At 35.3% G+C, this 19,519-nt stretch overlaps 1 protein-coding gene across 1 annotated transcript in view; it reads right to left on the reverse strand.

The window, feature by feature from the left end:
• Positions 1–3,728: 3,728 nt before the first annotated feature.
• LOC6641605 overlaps positions 3,729–19,519 on the reverse strand; it is a 65,198-nt gene continuing 49,407 nt past the window's right edge. Inside the window, exons 2-6 of the mRNA XM_023175463.2 lie at positions 10,181–10,389; positions 7,514–7,649; positions 4,520–4,785; positions 4,324–4,459; positions 3,729–4,260 (exon numbers count right to left, since the gene is read on the reverse strand). Of these exons, the coding sequence (XP_023031231.1) occupies positions 3,860–4,260; positions 4,324–4,459; positions 4,520–4,785; positions 7,514–7,649; positions 10,181–10,389 (1,148 nt within the window). The 3' untranslated portion in view covers positions 3,729–3,859. The remainder of the gene's footprint in view (positions 4,261–4,323; positions 4,460–4,519; positions 4,786–7,513; positions 7,650–10,180; positions 10,390–19,519) is intronic.

A 19,519-nucleotide genomic window follows, 5' to 3' on the forward strand; every position in this document is an offset into this window, starting at 1 on the left:
TTTTCTTTATGCGACATCTACGAGAATGTGTAAAAGGATCTTTCATTCATTTTGACAAGTAAACTTTCCAGTTTTGTGATACAATTAAAGTGAGTGAGTATTGTAGTTATTTTTTTTTTTTTTTCATTAAAAATATTTAGTATTGTCAAACATTTGAATTGATTGCAAGGTTTATTTATTCCAAACCCGTAATAAACTGAAAAGAATTAATTGATTTGTTAAAGTAAGACGAAGAATTCAGTTTTAAATTCTGCAATATAAATTTATTTTGAGATTCATGAAAAAATCAGGCCAAACGGGGTTTAAAAGCAATGCTGATCCAACTGAAATAAAATAATTTATTATACACATTAGAACGTTAAATTAATATAAAATGATAATAATCGTTAATAAGCTCAACTTAGACATTTCATCTTCTTCCAAATGAATCATTTATGTGTATTATGTAAATTTTTGTGTTGCTCTCTTCCTTATCTTACTTAGCACTCCAAAGTGATAAGGGCCAGCCACAATTCCAAGGCGAGCAGCTGCCCTGGAATCCGAATTATGAGCAAATATGTGTGATTTTTTTTTTCTATGACGTAACATTTCAATCAATTTATTAATTAGATTAAATGATTTGCCGAAATGATTTGAATTGTCGTGCTGTTAGAAGACTAGAAGGTCGTTTCATTCGATCAACGATGAAATGAAAAGTTTGAAACTTGATTGGAAGTTCATCTGTGTACAAGCATTGTTTGTTCTTTTTTAAAAGTATAACGTTTCTGAATAAACTCACAATGATTGAATTGATTTTGAAACAAATATGTTTTATTAATTCATTTCCATGCTTGACGGTGTTTTTAATGATGTTTTCATTCATAATTTTGTATTTTTTGTTTGTGTCATATACTCATCGTATTGTACATTGAATTTACGCTTAAAGATATATACAGAGTTTTGTGGCAGAGATTTTGCTTTTTCGTTTTATTATTTAAATTCAAGTTTTAATTACTTTATGGCATTGTATTTAGATTTATTCAATTACTTGAAGTATTTTTTTGTTTTTGTTAATAATTTTTAGTATGCAGCTTTTGTATCTTATATAAATCCCTTCCCCAACATTCCATTTTCCTTCACATACATATTATCGTATAGATATTTGAATGCATTTAAGATTAGATTTTCGTTTCCTTATTTTTTTTGTTGTTTTCTATATTTTTTTTATACATTTAAAAATTGTTTTAAATACACAAATAATTTACACTTATAATTAGCACACACTCAACACATTTCTGGACGACTATGAAGCGTCCATATTACATTTATATTCTATATATATATATATTTCTTTTTTTTTTGCAGATCATTTATGTGTTTGTTTTATTCTCATTTTATTTTTATGTTAGTTGTAGTTAAATGTTTATGATATTGTTCAAATAAGACTTAAAAAACCATTACGGTTGACAACAATGCAGATTTATTTATGTATCTATTTAGTTCTATAGTCTATTACTCCAATACACTCACACACTCACAAGCATTCACTCACACACATAACATTCTCAGGCATACATATGCAAATTTGACTCAATTAGCATTTAAATATTTGCTCATTGATATTTTATATATGTATTAATTTTAATGCTTATTTTAAGAATTGGCGCACGTTGTTTTTATTTTAAATATTTATATTTTTTTTGGGATGGGTTTTATCTTGTTTATGTACAACCAACATGGAAAATCGTTGGTACTTTGTTTTTGCAAATTAGCAACAAAAAATAACATTAATAATAATTTTTTAGTAATTATATTATTAATTATGCATTTTCTGTTTGTTTTTATTATTTTTTTGTTTGGCGCTGCTTTATGAAAGGACTTTAGTGTTAGGAAGTGGGTGATTTGATGGCTATTTACATAAGCTTTTCAGAGTTGAATGTATTTGATGTTTGGTTGACTTTTGCTATTGTGTGTGTTTTTTTTATTTTAATAATTTTACTAACTAAAATCGGCATTTCCTTTTTTAACAGCGCTTGTCCTCCTTTTTTTTGGAATGTAATTCCTTCATCGTATATTATATTCTTGTTGTTTTCGGTTTACATATTTTTACATTGACAGAATAAAACATAGTGTATTACACATACACACATACGTATAAGTAAGTATAAATTTGATAATTATTTTTTGTTTTCTCTCTTGTAAAATTTAGTGTACAATACATATAGAAACTTTGGCAATTTATAAAATTACGATATGTTTTGTGTTAGTTTTAAGACTTTTTCAACAGTCACCCCAAACGAGTTCATTCGTTCAACTTCATTCCATTCGATCTTTTCAGTTTATAAGTTCTTAATTTTATTAGATTATACAATTTTGATGACAAGTAAATCAAGTGCAAGACATTTTTAATTGTGTTTGGTTTTTTTTTTTTGTATTAAACTAAAATAAAATTTACAGAAAGAAAAACAATTATCAAACAGTTGATTTAAGCTTACTTTTACACTGTGCAACATGATTTTGAGTTGTATATTCTTAAGCCAAGAGGAATTAGCGCCAATTGAGATATTTAGTGACAAATACCAAGAATCAGATTTATATTAAAACCTCGTATATCCTCTATATTGATACTGAATCTTTTTACTTTAACAATGTAGAAGTATAAAAAAATATATGTATGTTGAGATTGGTAAGTAGAAATACAAACATAATTGAATTAAGAGCTCTGTAGTTATTCGAAACCATCTAAATTTTAGGTTAAATCAAATGACGATTATTTATTATAATTTTCTTAAAAGCTCTTGTTATATCTACTCTATAAAAAGATATATATCTGGAAGATGGAATGTTCGAATTCAGCTCAGATTATAGATATTGAAAGAAATCAAAAATTGAAAACAAAATAAAGTTCACAATTGAGTTTTATATACGAATAAAATACTAATGATAAGTAATTATCTGAAGGAAAGGAAATCTTAATAGAATTTAGATATATTGCATTATAGGAAAGAATTTGGTATAAAAAATAAAAGCCATATATTTTATTTGAACTTTACTGGACTGAATATCCTTTAATCTATTGATGAAGTAAATTATTCACATTGAAAATAGAATTTGCCATCTAGTATTGTCTAATTTAATAAACCAATATTCCAATATGATTGAAATTATGAAGTCAGAATCTTTTATACATATGTATATACAATTATGGATTGAAAAATATTCTTCATTGATTTATAAAAGAGTTCCTAAAATGTTCCATTAAGATATTTTTTACTGACTCAAATATCAATCTGAATCTGGCGCTATTCCAACTGGCTAAGTGAATTGTGTTGGACAGTGTTACACATTTAATTCATGATCTATTCACTCTGCTACTACGATACACTTAGAGCTATTTTTATTTTCATGATTTTGTGTTTAGTTTTTTTGTATTTTAATTAAACTCGTATTTTTTACCATGAGTCGTTCTTCTTCTGTTATCTTTTTTATATTATATTAAACTATATATGTATGTTTATCGTTTTGTTTATTTTCAATTTGTTTTGCAGCGCCAAAGTGCTTAAAAATTAATAACATTTAATACAATACAATACATATACTCTCTATATGTAAATATATATATATTAATTTTTTACTATTTACAAACATTCTCTCATCGTTAATTTTTTATTAAAATTTTTCCTTCTGTTTTGTGTTTTTACAAATTAAATTCAAGAAAGCTTTTGTTTTGCATAAATAAATTAGCAGCTCTTTTCATTTTTGCACAAATGTATGTATGTGTATATCGATTTTAGTTTGTTCATTTTCAATCTGAAGCAAAGACGAAAAATTATTTGAGGGAAATTGTGTGGTTGAACTTTTTTTCGTTAACTTAATTGAGCTACCGTGCAGTTAATAGCTTTGGCTGATGTTGGGACACAACCAATTGCGATGTGGACACAGATGCTTTAAGCAATTTATTCTCAATTTCTGTAGCCAACGCCACCAACTCATCAGATCCATCACCATCTATTTTAACATCTTTCTCAATAACATCTATTTTATCTTTATCTTTATAATCATCTTCATGATCATTAACATCATCATCATCATCATCATCATCATCATTATCATCATGACCATTATCGTCCACACCCACTCTGGGCCTACCCTTGTTGTTGTGCCGAGCTGTTGGCCACCCGCCTCCCCGGAAAATGCCAGCCAGGGTGGCTCCAGTGGCCAATGCCAGCAACAACAGTGCATTAGGTGCACGGGCAACCAGTAGCGAGTCCGTTTTGCTGGCTGCATTTGGTTGAATGAAAAACGATAAGATTTTTGTCACAAATAATTCCCGGTATGACGTACCTTGAACGGGGTCGGCACGTGAGTTGCTGGCATAGACAGTTTCGCGGGATTCCAATACCGGTGCTTTCTGCGGCCGATCTCCCTCGACGGATTCCTCATTGCTGCGCCAATAGAATGTCGATAGCGAGGCCACACACTGCAAATAAGCCATCATAATGATTAATATTGTGATCAATCTGAATGCGAAAACACTCACCTTCAATTTCATGTCGCCATTCCGAAAATGATGCTGCTCCACACGAAACTGCAAGCCCAATACCGAAGTCTCCAATCCCTCACGTCCCGATACAATCGTCTCGTATTTTCTCAATTTCTGCGGTTCGGCCGCATCGCCATTGACAAACCAGGATAGATTAACGGCCGGTTTAGAGCGTCCTGCGGTGCAATTGATACGAACCACATCGCCGATCTGATATCGTGGTCGCCCGCCGGTTATTTTCGGTGGTCCTTGGTCGGGCAGGGCTAAGCGAATAAAATGGACAAACATAAGTTTAGGTTAGTTAGGATGTTGTTTTTGTTGTTGTTCCCACTATTTGCAGTGGTTTTGCTTGTTTTTTGTTTTTGTTTTTGGGTCGCTAACCGAGTCAGACTAAGAGAAATTTCATTTACGGCTAGCGAGCGCAACCCGCAGACATTTCGTAATAAACCAAAGCCAACATCCAAAAAAAAAAGGAAGAAATCCCAGCATCAAAAACAACAACAACGGCGAAAGCTGTCGGGAACGATGGCGGAAATTCAATAAAAGTTCCAGCCGTTGCCTGATGCACCAACCTACCAACCAACCAGTGGCTGATAAAATTGAAAAAAAAAAGTCGTAAAGGAAAAGATAGAAAGGCAAAGTAAAATGAGTCTGATGCTCGAAGTCGAACGTTGTATACTCTTTGCATACTTGCATTTCACTGAAAATCCTTTGAAAAAAACCCACTAAGCACTTCGCTAGATAGGAAACTTCATTCGAAAACTTCAATTTCGTGGAATCAAGAATTTCTTTAGATTTTTTTTTTGTAAAATTTTAGTTTAAAAAAAAGAGGAAACATTGAGATCGAGCTTGGGGCTTTTTGGAAATGACTACAGACATTTCCTATCCACTGGACTTTAAAAACTGCAATAAAAATGCATTCAATTGATATGAATAACTGTTATAGATAACGGTTGATTTCCCTATTTCTATTGTATACTATAAACGGATATTGAATAACTTGTTTTTAAACTGCTACTCGAGCTGTCATAAAGTTAGTCGACCCGTCAATTGGCAAGTCTATAAACCGAAAGCAGCAAAGCAACTAGAACTATGCGAACGGAACCGGAAATGTTGTTGTTTTTGTTGGCTTTCTATATATATATATTGTTGTTGTTGTTCTTTTTGTCCCAGTGCTAAAGAGCCAAAGCCATCTGTGGATGCTGTTGCGTTCAGTTTGTTGTTAAAGCTTTTAAAAACTTTGATTGAAAGCCAAACAGGCAGCAGAAAAAAACCAAAACAAAGGCCAACACAAATGCGAGCTTAGAACAAAGTCACAAACACACACACGTATAAAAACAAACACCCACACACACGCACACGCAGGACATTGGGATATAGAGAAAGGCGAGAACAAAAGAGAAAGATATTGAAGGAGAGAAATGCCAGCACGCCCACGCAAAAGTTTATAATTGAACAAACGAAATGTCAACGCCAGTTCAAAGGTCCCCAAGTGTGTTGCATACGAATGCCAAGAATAACTGAGAATGGCCAAAAGTGCAGCAAAAAAAAAGGACAAAAGATAACACTTTAAGCTACTACAAAAATTTACCTATCACTTGTTTCGGTTTAGATATCTTGCCATATTTTTTTTTTTTTTTGTTTTGAATTTATGAAATTTTTCAGTGTGTATCTTTTTGTCTCCCTTCAAGAGGAAAAAATGGTTTAATGGCTCGCCCGCCCTTAACGACCAACAAGTTTTTGGTCCCAAATTGAGTTAGATAAAGCTTTTGGGTTTGGGGCCCGACTGACAACTGAATGGGCCCCGACCTCTTCGCATATATGTATTTGTGCTCTGGGGGACAGTTCGGCTTACTAAGCTTATTATAAACATGAAATCAAATGAAGCCTGTCAAATGCAGTTTGCCTTGTTTAGCTTCTAAATGAGCAAATTCCGATTGAATTGTGCGAATTGAAGTCAACACATACACACACACACTTGGAACATTGTAGAGAAATTCCTCTTTGTTGTTGATTAATAAAATCATCTTCAGTTGTGAAAGGAGAAAGTTTTTAAAGCAAATATTTCAATATGGTTTACCAAGTTGATGAATCAAAGTTGAGCTAAATAAATTGTTATTGATAAAGCATTGTAGTCTAATGCTTGCAGAAATTTTGTAAGTATAATGTAATAGAGAATAGAATTTTGTTTGATTTAAATACGTGAATGCTTCTTTACGATTGGTTAGTCGGTTCGTCATCTAACAAATCAAGTTGTTGTGAAATAGTTTTATCGTAAATAATCGTAATAAAAGAGCCTTAACTTTAATATTTTGATTTAATTATAAGTACAGATTTATTCTTTGATCTTGAATCATATTCTGCATTTAGCGATATTTGTTTAAGTATTTAGCATTGTAATTATATCTGGTCATAATGTTATTAATAAAAGTATTTAGACAGGCCATTAGGGAAGTCAAACAAAATTGAAAAGCTTCATGTGTTTATTTCGTTTAAAATATTCGAAAAAATGTTCCGTTTTTAAATTCCATGATAACCTTATAAGCTTAATGCCGAGCTAAAGTCACAATTTCAATCTTAGTTTTCTTAAAACTTATGTCACATACATAACTGAAAATGTTCATTCTTCTTCTGAAGTTGTCTCTCTTTTTCTATTTTCCTTATTATTTTATCCTTTTTTATGTCTTTTGCCCATACCGTCGTTTACTGCTATGCTATGTAGGTCCCTAGAAAGACTTCTTTCTTTTTTCCTTTGTATTTACTCAGTGCGAAAGTCAGTGGACAGAGTCAGACTCAGACACAGAGTTGAAGTTGGAAATTGTGGCTGCTGTTGCCGTTGCTGCCATTTAGCCGCAAGAGCCAATGCCCACAATTTCTAATTAGAATTATAAGTTTTCGCTTGACTTTTAGCGAACGCCTTACCGAAAGACATACAAATACAGTGGGATACATATCTATGTATATAAATGTAGTGAGTATGTATATACTTACACACAACAACCATGTCGCCATGCTCGGTGACCGTTTGGAATGATGGCGCCTCACCGGATACTTCGCAACGGAAGCGTCCCGCCGACTGAAGATTGACGTTGCGGAGCGTAACAGTGGCATCACTAGAGTTGTGCAACTGCAATTAAAAAATTGTTGAATGAGTAACGAAAGTAACGAAAGTTATAAGTGTAATGCAGGGGAGTAAGGTATATGGGGTGGGATTGAATGGAATGAAGGATCGTTCGTAAAGACAGGAGCTGGACTTGAAGCTTGACGTTGTCGCTTTGCTTGGCACTGGCAGTTTCAATAGCAGCCACTCTGGACGTTAATGTAACGTAATTGCTTTTGTAAACTGCCCAGTCGGCCCACCTCCTTCTCTCAGAGTCTCCTTCATGTTTCTTCTTTTTGAGGGTTTTTTATTTTTTGGAAATGCTTTTTAAATGTCTGCTGCGGACGCTTTAAGGGTCAGTGTTTGAATGTCGGACCAAAAAAGGGTTAGCCAAATATTTCACTTAAACTTTAAGCCATTAAATCCAACTCTACTTGGGTTCGTTTACTCTCTCGCTCTCGCTCCCTCTCGCTTCCTCTCGCTCTTGTTTCACGTTTATCTGACCAAGCGAAAAGTGCACTTTGTTATCTTTTATTGCGCATTTTTTTCTTTTGCTTTTTCCCTTTTATTTATATTTTTTTTCCTGCTGTTGCTGCTGTTGCTGCTGTTGGACTCCTTTTCATTCGAATTCCCATTGTTATGGTCGTAGCCGTTGTTTTAACCTAATTTATAGTTTACCACACAAGCACTGAGCTAAGGTAAACCTCACGTTCACGTACCATGTCGAAGCTAAACAACTACTACCCACCCGCCTTCTATCTATCCATCGTATCCCCTCTTCAACCCCAGGCCGCACTCAACTATTTCTAACTGCAATAAAACAAAACCAAAACAGAATAACAACAACTTTTACTTATGTCCCGCACCTGCAGACACCCACCAACACCATCTTCTCCCCTTCGGAAAGACACTCAAATCGATTATGCTAAAACAATATCCGCCAATGGAGTTGGATATAACCATTAGCCTGGTCGGGGCATCATTCTTATCAGTCACTCGGCTTTATCGCTGGTGGAAATCTTTCTCGAATAACATGTGCCAAAGCAAACGTATCTGGGGCTCAAAAACATCGTTCAGTCAGTCCAAGCCAAACAGTGGCATGAAATGGAAAAACTACAGATTAAATTTTCATATTCATATACGAGGCAATGAAAATATATATTTGAACAAAAGTTTTCAATGTTATATTGAGAGAGCAGTTCTTTGCTGGATCATTAATCGAATCACCAAGCTAGTTTATGGATGTAATTTTCATATAAGCCGATGGCCATAGTGGTTAATACTTGTGAAAAATATTTAGGTTAATAGTTCACAACTATTTCATATACTAATAAATTTCCTTATAATACCTAAAGTTGGAAGAACCAATCATCTGGAAAAAGCTTGATTTGACTTATTTTCAATCCCTTTTGAATATTTTTCTGAACTTATTTTGTGCTTTACGCTCCCACTGTCACATACATTTGTGTGTGAATTGGTAAAGCGAATGTGTTGTGTTATAACGCGCATTATGGACACGTTTTGTCTGCGTTTGCCACGCCCATAGCAAACGAAAAGCGCAACTTGAAAAATTTATTGCACTCAAAGTTCTTGGACCATTGGACAGACAGTTAGACAGATAGATAGACAGAATAAGAGGGAGTCAGCAGACATTGCGCGCCAAAAGCAGGAACTCACGAACAACGACCAGGCATTTGGCAAAACGCATGCATAGCAAGAAGAGGATTCACTTTTTCGGTAGCCGATTAGTGGCTAGAAATAGACCCAAGTACCTATCCAACCACGCACACCTCCCCACACACACACACACATACACATATGTGTGCTCCTATTTAGGATGTCTGGTGGCACTCACGTGCTTATCTCGAACTCAACGAGGCGGTGCCCAGGCAATGGCTGCCATCGGAAGAACTGGAAGTGCTGCCTTTGGCACTAGCAACATGGGTTTTGTATGCGTTCGATGTATTTTTTGTTTTTGGTGGGATGGCCGTAACCTAAACGGTAACGTGCAGCGCATTTTACGTGCAAAAGTTTTTAGTGGCAAAAATAATGGAGCAATAGCACTTTTGGTGAGGCGCTACTTTTGTTTTCACCAGCTTTGTCGATCCATTCAGTAACAACGTTATGGAATATCAATAGCAATCCCTTTAGCTCATGGTGGCTAAGGCCAGTCGTCGATCTTTGCATAGTAAGTTGCACTTTCATGTCTATCGAGCACTTTGAATGGTCGGTGAGTGTAAATTTGGTTTCGACAAACAAGAGCCGTGAGGGCTTTGTAACAAGCCCACAAGAGGGCATTGCCGCCACCTGGAGCCGTGATAAACAATTTCTGGCCACACCTCGCTTGCCACTCTTGTGCTCACATATGGCGTAGTGTATTGTGTTTGTAATTCGGGCTTGCCGCAAAAGTATGCAACGTTGTTTTTAATGTTAGTTTTTAGTGCGACACACTCGAAATGACAGACAAAAACAATGGCTACAGCTTTACAGACTGTCTCTTGAGTTTATTTTTCTACTGGTTTTTGTCTCCTTTTTTTGTTGTTGAGGGGGTTACTCACATCTACATTTACACCTGGCAGCAGAAACGTTTGAGCTGGTGGCATATCTCTGGGCACATAGCGATAAAACTCATTGCCATCCTTATACCATTTGACCGAGTAAAGGGCTTCGCCATCGAGTTCATACATGCATTCCAATTGCGCTGCAGATCCTTTAATCACGTAATTTGGTATGCGTACTTCAACCAAACGCAGGCCAACTGTAAAATCTGCAATGAGATAATGAAAATCAGAAAATTACGATAAGTTGGGAGAACTGATTAAAATCTAACGATAGCTTATAACCAAACAATTATTGTTAAATATATTTTACGGAGAATAAATTCGACTGAAAATCGAAATATGTTTTAGGATCTTTTGATCATTTCATAATAGTTTTCTTGCTTAATGGTTCCAATCAACATAAAATTAGTTTCCTACGTTTATTTAATACTAAGTCGTTAATAAATTTGCATAAATTTTATTTTTAAATTTCGAATAAAGAAAATAAATGTTTTCAATTAAATGATTTTATGCAATTTATGATACCAATAAAAATGTTTTGTATTGATGGGAACAAACTTTTTATAGACCTTCAAAGCGCTTTAGCAACGTTTCATGGGGAAATTATTTTAATGGCAATTCTAAATTACAGATGAAAAATTTGTTTTTTATGCTTAAATACATCAAATTTCATCAACAATTTCATGTACATTTTTTTGTATCACACTTTTTGCATAGCACTCAGCCCACTATGCACCAAGCTTAAATCTTTAATGTGCCAATGTCAATGATTGATTTACGGTTTTTTTTCTGCAAATTGCCTGGTTTTATCCGTATTTTACATTAAGGCTTTTTTCCGTAAGTGTGTGTGTGTGTGTATATAAATTTGTTATGTTAATTAATTATAAAAGTTTCGGTCTGCATAAATGTCAACCCAATGACTGATTGGCAAGGGATGGACTGGGACTTGAATAACTGCCTTTAACTTTATAATTTTATAAAAAAAAAGTATATGCATATAATTTATAAATTAAAACAGTTTATTTTTTCTTGTGTTTGCATGTCAGGGCCATTTGTTAATTTAAAAAAAAAAATGACCAACGGCAACAAAACATTGTATATATTGTAATATATATTATTTATTTGATTAATAAGTCAATGCGATGACATGGAATGGTTTCTTACGCCTCTCAGCGTGATTGAGTATCTCTGATTTATATGATTGTATGCAGTTAGTTTTACTCCCTGCTTGGTTGAGCATTCAACTTGTGGCACACACACATACACACACAGAGAGAGAATCCGTGGCACACAGACGCCCACTTAGATGCTTCAAGTTTGGAGAGAGTCTGAGTTGTGTAGCGTTTTATGGCAAACTTGTTTATTGTCAATATTGACACACACTTCCATGTCCTACAATATTACAGAGCCTGTGGCTGTCAGACACACACACACACACACTGACAAGCCCACCCACACTTACATAGAATACAAACAAACACACATAGATCCATAGATACTTCCACTCTCAAGGATGACTGCTCACTTGCGTTCTCAGCTACCAATCGCTGCACATTACAAGTGTAATAAAATGTGAAAGGATATTATGGTATACATAGGCAGTAACACACTCACACACTCACTCAATGACTGACTCTCTCACTCACAGGACATGAAAGATGAGTTGCAATTGTTGTAAGCACAACGAAATGACAGAGGAGTGCAATGTCATGTCTCTTTTATGTGTGTCAGGAGCCAATTCTTAAAGAGAATTCTATAGATATGATGACATTAAACTCCATAAAACTGATGAAAAGGTATATCACAGTGAACTATTCATAACGTTTGAGCCCCCCCCCCCCAGCGCTCCCTTGCCAGGTGTCTTTATCAATTTGTTGTGTCATATGTGTTTGTGTGTGTGTGAGTGAGTTAAAGTTTCTTGACTTTCACCTCTTCAGCTTTCGTTCGCTTTTTTGCAAATTTAATCACTTAACCCCAAATGAAGTATAAAAGCCTGCCATCCAAGTAAACTTTTTTCCCAAAGAAAAAAAACTTGATAAAAAGCAAAGAAAGTTGGTTTTTTCACTCAGTGTGTATGTGATAGAGAGATAAAATTGTGTGTGTGTGTGTGTGTGTGTGTGTGTGTGTGTGTAGGGTGGAGAAAGGGAAATTGATTTTTCACTTGGCAGAGGTCGCAGCATGAGCATATTAATTCCACCCAAGTTTCCATTGTCTTTTCCGTTTGTATAAGGCGGCCAAATGACAAAGTTCCTTAAATTACCAAGGAAAACTTTACTTCCATCTGCAGTTTGACTCTTAAGCAGAATTAATGAGTGGGAGAAATGGCGAAAAACAAATACCGAAACTAAAAGAGCAGCAGCACACAAAAGAACTAGAAATAATACACACACACACACACCAAGTCTTGAATAGAAACTAGTGAGAGTTACTTTTGGCGTACTTTCTATTTTTCCAAAAACTTTTTCCACACATGACGGCAAGGCAATTCTTAAAGTTGTCCATAGTCTCATTAATGTCACTCGCTTGCACACATGTCGCACAACTTTTGCCACAAAATTTTGCAAGTGCCTGCTGCAAGTGCCTCCATTTCGTGTGTGTTTGGGTTTGTGTTGTGTGTGTGTGTGTGTTGTGAATGCATCTTTGTTTGCGTGCTTGCGTGTAAAAGCTTCTTGTGTGGGTGTCTCTGCATAAACATATTGTTAGTTATTCATCTATTGTAAAACGACAATTTAATACATTGCCTACTTAGTTGTCATTTATATGAGTATCGTTGATAATAATAAGGACATAAGGATATACCTATTTATTAAAAACCTCATCTTTTTATGCCATTTATTAATACCAACGCTCAATATCGCGTTTCAGCTACAAACAAGTTAAAAATTGTCTTAAATTCTAATGGTTGCTCTTCAAAATCTTACTTATCCTTCTATTAAAGTAGGACTCAAAGACAACATTAACCAGAAATAAAGAAGCCCACTGAGGCTATAAGAAGGTCACACTTGATTAACAGGCTTAAACGAGCATAATGAAACTAATCCTAATTTGAAATCTTTTTCAACCTTATTAATTAAGGACATATTTTTAATCCAATGCCAGTATTTAAAAAAACCCTCAAAGAATTTATAATTCAATATCAGGAGTTAAAATCTTTTACAGTGTTGGTTAACAAATTTAAATTCAAAGTTCAAAGCACACGCCTTGGCAATTGAAATGCTACATAGTGCACTTTAAGAAACTGTTGGTCTGAAGATACTTCTTTGTGTTGTTTTCAATCTCTTTAAGGGCACAAAGTGATTTCATGTTGATGGAAATTTTCAAAAATTGTTTTCATGGCAACGATTTTTTGAGGTTGTACTTGTAGTTGTGGCAGGGACTCAACTGTTGCTCAATATCTGGAGGGTGTTTGCTTAAGCTATCAGTCGATCAACATTTTTCTTGCTTTTCTTGCTGTTGCTGTTGTATTTTTTGGTTGCATCCTCAAAGATTGAAAATGGTAACGGTAATGGTAACGGTCACTTTTGGTCTTTGTCGAAAGTTAGCTTCGTTATACATTCTTTTTTTGTTGCTGCTGTTGTTGGGCCTGTGTTGTCCTCCGGGCAGTTTCAGCTTAATATCCGTTGCCGTTTGCCCTGTTGCTGTTTCTGTTGTTGTTGTTGTTGGTGTTGGCGGTAGTGATGTTGGTTTATTAGTAGTTCATGTGCCAGAGCCAGGATATAGATATGTGTGAGTGTGTGTATGAGTGTGCGTGTGTGAAAATGCGAGCCAGGAGCAGGAGAGCCACATAAAAGAAGAAGCTGTTTGCTTATGTAAATGTCTGCATATGAACCAGCAGGACGAAGGCGTGTGCCTCTCGCATCCTGCCAGCAGCCAAACACAATGCCTTTCATGTTGTGCGTGTGTGTGTGTGTGTGTGTGTGTGTGTGTGTGTGTGTGGCCATTGCCCGAGGTAGCAATATTTGTTTTCTTGCTTTCATCATTTGCATATAATGGAGCTGTAAAAGTTCATAAGATGTCCGGACCAGCAGCAGCAAAACGGACCAGCGTGCTGAATCAGTAGAGAGTCGGACAGTGTCTGAGGGTGTAAGGATATAAGGATGTTGCATTTCACTGCATTGAGGAATTTAATTTAACCAAAACTATTTATTGCATTTGATATATAAATCGGGTTCATATCATCAAATTGAATTTTCAAACGCAATCTGCAAGAGAAACAACCATTTGCCCTCCTATAGGAAATTAAATATTTTGTGAAATGATTTCCGTAGTTTCCTCGATCACCTGATGTTAAAATCTTCTGTAGTTTCCTGATTTTTCCATTCACTAAACTAAGAACAATCTTTCGCTTGCCCGCTGGTCCTACTTTAAAATATCGTGGGCGAGGACTGACTGCAGGGCATGGCAGAGGGCAAGCGCAACAATTACTTCAGCGCTCCCTAGGGTAACATCAAAATACAAAAAGCAACAGAGACAACGAAAAACACACTAAAAGGCATAATACAAAATTGTATATAGAAAATGAAAAGAAAACAAAACAAGAGAAAGGAACCGGCCGGACCCAAGAAGGTAGAGGGAAATGGGAAATTTTGCGTCCCACTAAGTACTGGCCATTGGGCCTTTTGGGGCCCGCACAGAGTACACGGGGCAGTAGATTATACCATCGTGCCATCCCCTGCTACTTGCGCCAGCTACAAAATTGCAAAGAATAAATAATAAATTTTTCCGAGACAATCAGATAAGATAATTGCTGAGAATGATTAAGAAAAGAACCGGACCATACCATTGGGATTGTATTTTGAAAAACAGGACAAGAAGAAGTTAAAGTTGACTTCAAAATCAAATTCTCTTTGACTGCTACCAACTAAATGAATCGTTGAATCGATAACCAAATAAATCCCTTTTGCTGACCACAGACCATCTGACCGATGCTGCCATTTGCTGACCTAGCAAACAAAACCAACCAACAAAAGCAAAAAGAAGAAGCAAAAAATCCACTAATTGCAAATAAATTAACTCAGCTTTTAATGGCTTAACCCGGCTACTTTTTCAGTAGCCTATGCAAAGCTCGTGCGTTCGCTTGCTAGATCTCTCTCTTCTCCTTATGCCCTTTTCTCTTTGGAGAATAAGGAAAACAATTATTATTTTGGCCAGCCCGAAAACAGCAGCAGAAGTAGGACTCTGGTCAGGCATAAAAATCAATTCGACAAACAACGAAATGAGTTGCGGAAACTATAACTTACAAGGCACATCGTAAACTACTAAGGAATCCTACTAGCTGAATCCTGCTGCTGTCTTATATATACCGCATAGAGCAACAGAGAGTAGGAACTCGAGTATAAGGGACGGACTGGGGTATAAGTATGTGGGTAACATGAGCGCACAATGAATACAAATTGCTCGGTAAATAAACAACATCTCAATAAGGAGCAAATTACTGACGCCAACCACTGAAAAAAGCAGGCAAAGAAAGAAATAGCAGCTAAAATAAACACAGTCAAAGGCACACATACAATCTCACTTGGTCGCGAGCTCATACATACACACCCACACACACAAACAAAGAGCGACAGTGTGTGCACTGCATAACAATAGCAACAATTCGCTTTCTGATGTTGGTGTATACGTAAGTGTGTGTGTGTGTCTGTGTGGTGTTAATGAATATAATGGCGTTACATAAATGTCGGCTGGGTTTTCCCTTCCGTTCGGTTTTTGTGTGGGAAAATTGCTTTCCACCAACACCAACACCAACAAAAACAATTGCAAATAAGTCTCCTAAAAGCGAACCAAATGGAGCAAGATAGAGCGGGGTGAACAAATAATGAGCGTAAATCATGGTTTAACGATAAATACATACAGACAATGAAGCACTATACATACATATATTGGTAGGTAGTACCACACATACATACATACATATATGTTATTGTGCGAATAAACGTACAATTTTTACCTCTTCACTAAAGGATACTTCAACTTGGTTAGCCTCTTTGTAGCACATCAAATTTTGCCTGACAGACTCCTTGATGGTTGTTTCAGATGAACATCAGCAGTTATTGTCATCATTTCAGATAAGGAATGGCCATTTGGCCAATATTTCCAATAAATATTTAAATATTTTAAAAACAATTTAAGCGTCTTTAAATTAACACGATTTACTTGCCCCATTGCTTAATTCAAAAACTTCCTTTAAGCTTACTAAAACTTGTATAATATTTTTGATATTTAATTTAATATTAATCAACTCAGACCAATTTGTGGCATAATCTCATAAATTATAAACTAAATTTTCAAAAAGTTGACACATTTCATTAGTCAAAAAAGAGTTTAGAACAAAACTGTTAAAAGAAGTCAACGAACTGACAGTTCCTTTAAGGCTAATTAAGTGCGTACAAACTTCGCCTATGCGGAAAACATTTAAATGTTGATGGAATGTTCGTAATGTCAATAATTGGTTGGTTTCACAGCTGCGATGATTTTAATATTGCAAAGAAAGGACAAATAAATTATAATATTATAACAGTTGGATGAAACCAATTTAAAAATAAGAAAACAATAAAAAACTCTGATAAACATGATATTTTTGAAAAATTTTAACTTTTCGACAGCAAAAAGTTATATTTTGAAACTTAACAAATAAGAGACAAACAATTTCTTCTTATCAAAATTATATTAAGTTGCACCTTTTTAACCTCACACAAAATGACCCACTTTCTACGATGTTGGTAGCTTCAATTTATATACAAATTAGTCAGGGATAAGCCCGCCCTTAGGTGAGATGGAATGGAAACTTTTCTTTAATGTTCTAGAAATTCTGGCAAGCCAATGTAATATGCAATTCATAATATATATAAAAGCAAAAGGAAACTTTTCTTGCACTTGAACTTTGATACACAAAAATGCAGCATAGAAGAGACGCCTCTGGGTGCGATGGTGGCTGAAGCATTTTGCTAATGGAGCTTAAAATTTATGTAAGCCATTGTCATGAGATGTGTGTGTGTGTGTGTAAGTGTGAGTGTGTAAGTATGAAGGGTTTGGGGGTAGAGTTTGCCATGTCCATGTCATGCATGCATAAATGCAGTTACTGTGGGCGAGTTTTGTTGGAGAAGGGTAAAACATATTGCATACTTTTGTGCATGCAAGCTGAAAATTAAAAGCGCTTACGTTGGCGAAAACAAAAAGAAAAACAAACTGAAACCCAAAGACCGACCGAACAAATGAACGCAAATGAAATGAATGCGAATCATGTCGCAAAGTCAAGTTGAATGGAGTTGTCTCTGCAGCATTCTCAATTCATTCTTTTTTCATCCTCTTTTCATTATAATTTGCGCATATTAATGAAGCAGCATCAGCATCAGGACAAGAGCCAGGAAAGTAGAAATATATCTGATTTTGGCTTTGTTTTCTACTGTTTTTTTGGCTTCTTTCTTATGACTTTTGGCAAGAGTTGCAGCTGTTGATGCTGATGAGGATGACGATAATGTTGCCGATTTGCCACATGAATACAAGGAAACACACACACACAAACGTACATTCAAAGATAGATACGGAATGTTGGAAGTAAGAAGGAATTCGGGCAGTATTTATCCATATCCTTTTTAAGGCTGGCACGAATAATTTAGTGCTTTGTAGAATAAATGTTTCAGTTAAATTTTTGCAATCCGTTTAGTTTTCCTCCTTTTCTTTGGCATAGGAAAAAAGGGAGCAAACGGCAGCATCAGCTAGAAAATTGTTTAATTTTTCATTTCTCTCCACACACACACACATACACACACAATAGTACACACCAATACAGTTACAATTGCTTAGTTCTGTTTCACTTGAGCTGGCTTTCATTGTAATTACTCTCCGGATCTCCCTTTAGCCATTTGTTTGACTTGAAATTTGTCAGGATATTGCGTTTTATTTCGGATTTTGGCCCCCAAAAATTCGTATCACGTTCTTTAGAATTGTTTAACTAACAAAAACTTTAATAGAAAAAAAAACATAGAAAACAATTATCATCCAATTGAAATGGCTAATCTGAATTTAGAATTCAAATCGCAAAGTGTTTTTCCAACACTATGTAACATTATTTTGCTGTTTGTAATTTGGTGAATATTTTTTATCCTTTATTAAATATTGTCTGTCATGACCTAGATTTGATTTAGCATAATGAGATGCATGACAAAATTAAAGATACTACAAACAAAATCGTAAATTGAAACTCGACATCCAAAGATACAAATTTAAAGCGCGTAACTTGCGGCGCTTTTTATTCTTACCTTTTAAAAATAAACTAAAGAATTTATCAGACTTCCATTTATTCAAAAAAAACACTTTTTTAGCCGTCTAACTTATACCTTTTAAAATGTTTTGTAGTTTATACATTTATGGTTAATAAACCCCTTTAAAGAAATGAAGCAGTTTAGAAAATCCTAACGCTTTTTGATGACTAAAACTTATTGTTTGTGTTCTTTCATTATTCAATTTCTGGCTTATAACTGACCCTAACAAGTACGCAAAGCGGAAGCAATTTGAATTCCATGTTGCCCAGTGTAAGCAAAATGGGAATTTTGACTCCTTTGAGCAACAGCAGCAACAGCCTAACAGTTACATAGATAGCCATCAGCTTGCCTCTGTCTGGGTGTGGTAAGATGAGCGGTGCGACGTCTGAGGGGAAGTGCGTCTTGTCGCTGGCTGCTTATTGAGGCTTAGATCCGATTTTGCCAACAGACAAGCAGCCCATGAAATTGTTTGTTTATTGAAAAATGATTGGGGCTCCGGACGAAAGGCGGCGGCATAAAATACTTGTGTAAAACAGAGAAAAGCAACAACAGAAACAACAAAAACAACAACAATAAGGACAGAGAAACCTAAGACGAAGATATTGCCGAGTGCCGCATGGCAAGTAGCAGCGATGCGATTAAGCGATAACCTCAATCTCAATGTGAACCTTAAGCCGCCAAATGGTCTGTGAATGTTCAAGTTGTTGTTTAAGTTTGTGTTGTTGTTCTTGTTGGAGGCTTTTGCGGCTTTTGGCAACGAGTTTTTGTCTTTTCCTTGTGCTCTCTTGTATTGCCAAAAAGATTGGGGGCCCATTATCATTTTGAAAATCAATCTGTTTACAAGAAAACATTAAAGTCGCTTGCATTTTTTATTCTGTTTTTTGTTCAATGGGCTCCATCAAGTTGGCTTTGCACTTTTTTTGTGGTGATTTTTTGAAAAATCATTTGTTGATTTTTCCATTTCCATTTCCAGCCTTATCTATGGCACTATAAATTTTGAATTCTCTTTTTTGGGGTTTTTGTTTTTGTGTGTGTGTGTTGTTTTTTGTGATGAGTGGTTCTTTGTGTGTTG

Source organism: Drosophila willistoni (assembly GCF_018902025.1).
Source record: "Drosophila willistoni isolate 14030-0811.24 chromosome 2R unlocalized genomic scaffold, UCI_dwil_1.1 Seg200, whole genome shotgun sequence".
Taxonomy (NCBI): Eukaryota; Metazoa; Arthropoda; class Insecta; order Diptera; family Drosophilidae; genus Drosophila; species Drosophila willistoni.